The sequence below is a fragment of the Frankliniella occidentalis genome, unplaced genomic scaffold (assembly GCF_000697945.3).
Source record: "Frankliniella occidentalis isolate FOCC.00 unplaced genomic scaffold, Focc_3.1 Scaffold1677, whole genome shotgun sequence".
Classification (NCBI taxonomy): Eukaryota; Metazoa; Arthropoda; class Insecta; order Thysanoptera; family Thripidae; genus Frankliniella; species Frankliniella occidentalis.
This window is the reverse complement of record NW_026268777.1, coordinates 3,725-4,959: the sequence shown is the minus strand read 5'-3', so window position 1 is coordinate 4,959 and position 1,235 is coordinate 3,725. Positions and strand designations below refer to the sequence as shown.

At 56.2% G+C, this 1,235-nt stretch overlaps 1 protein-coding gene across 1 annotated transcript; it reads left to right on the top strand.

Annotated features, from left to right (window-relative positions):
• The first annotated feature begins 629 nt into the window (after positions 1-629).
• On the top strand, positions 630-1,194 carry LOC127751880 (NAD-dependent malic enzyme, mitochondrial-like). Its single transcript, XM_052276106.1, has one exon. The coding sequence runs from the start codon at positions 672-674 to the stop codon at positions 858-860; it is 189 nt and encodes a 62-aa protein (XP_052132066.1). The 5' UTR covers positions 630-671; the 3' UTR covers positions 861-1,194.
• Positions 1,195-1,235: the final 41 nt, after the last annotated feature.

The window sequence follows — 1,235 nt, the reverse complement described above, 5'->3', positions numbered from 1 at the left end:
CCGCCCGCCCCGCCCGCACCTTCTCTCTCACACTCTGACCTTGGCCCGCACTTAACGTCTCGGTGTGATCGTGATGCCCTCACCAAGATCACCCATACCCTCACTATTTTACAATGTGAGCGTGCTGAGCAAGCTTCCGCCGAGTTTCTTCCGTCTCCCGCACCGCCGCTAGTACAACATGGTATATCCCGACTTCATGTCGCGGTCGAGGTCAAGATTGTTGACCGTCAAGACCAACTTAAGGTGATTTTTCATTCCCCCCTTGTCCCCCCCATGATGTGAAACTTATGGTCAATCAACGCACACGCACACGTTTTACATATCTCTATTTCATTACATTATTCCCCGCTAAACTGAATGAACCCGCTCGCCCTCGCCGGGATGTAGAGCAGCGTCTGTGGTCCGGCCGGCGGCGTCCTTGGCTGCCACGCCGTGAGCGTTCCCGTGCCGCACCCAGAGGCCGCACTGTACGACCGCGCGCACGGCCCACGTGACCGTCACCGTCTCTGCTATTTCGCTATTTTCGGCCTGTCGATGCCCCCTTCCCTTCTCCCCCGTGGACACGATGGGTTGCCTACCCGACGGGCGCAGCGCCTCAGCCTCCCAGCGCCATGCCCCCCTTTCTCCTGACCTATGCCACCAACTCACCCGTACTTTATGTTCTCCAGGGCATGGCCTTCTCCCTGGCCGAGCGACAGGCACTGGGCATCCACGGCCTGCTGCCGCCGCGCTTCAAGACCCAGGAGGAGCAGCTCCAGCTCTGCAAGATCAACATCGACCGCTACACCGACCCCCTCAACAAGTACATCTACCTGATGGGACTGCAGGTGAGTCGATTCGTCCGAGCGGCCGGAACGTGATGCGGAGGACATGACAGCCACGACGCCCACCTCGGGTGGTGCGAGTATTCTCTTTTCTTTTGGTCCAAAATAAAATTGCTTTGACAGGGTATGGTTGTTGTAAGCCGCACTTTTGTCTGGTAGCGCTGAACCGCTAGTATATACCACCAGTATATAACAAAAAAAAGCGCCGTCTTAGAACAACACCCACTCTGTAGCAAAGAAGTCCTGCTGCAAGTTCTTTTTTTGCTTTAAAAAAATGAACCCTGAATTGATTTATGTTTTTCTGTCGTGCAAACTTTGTACTCCGGGCTCAAAGTCGAGCAGACGGCTGGTTGACTTACGACTTTCAACGTCGGGCGGCGGGGGCGGGCCGCCTGTACCGCCCCACCTCCG

Excerpts from the sequence above, each read along its gene's own strand:
- LOC127751880 (XM_052276106.1), top strand. The coding sequence starts at position 672 with ATGGCCTTCTCCCTGGCCGAGCGACAGGCACTGGGCATCCACGGCCTG.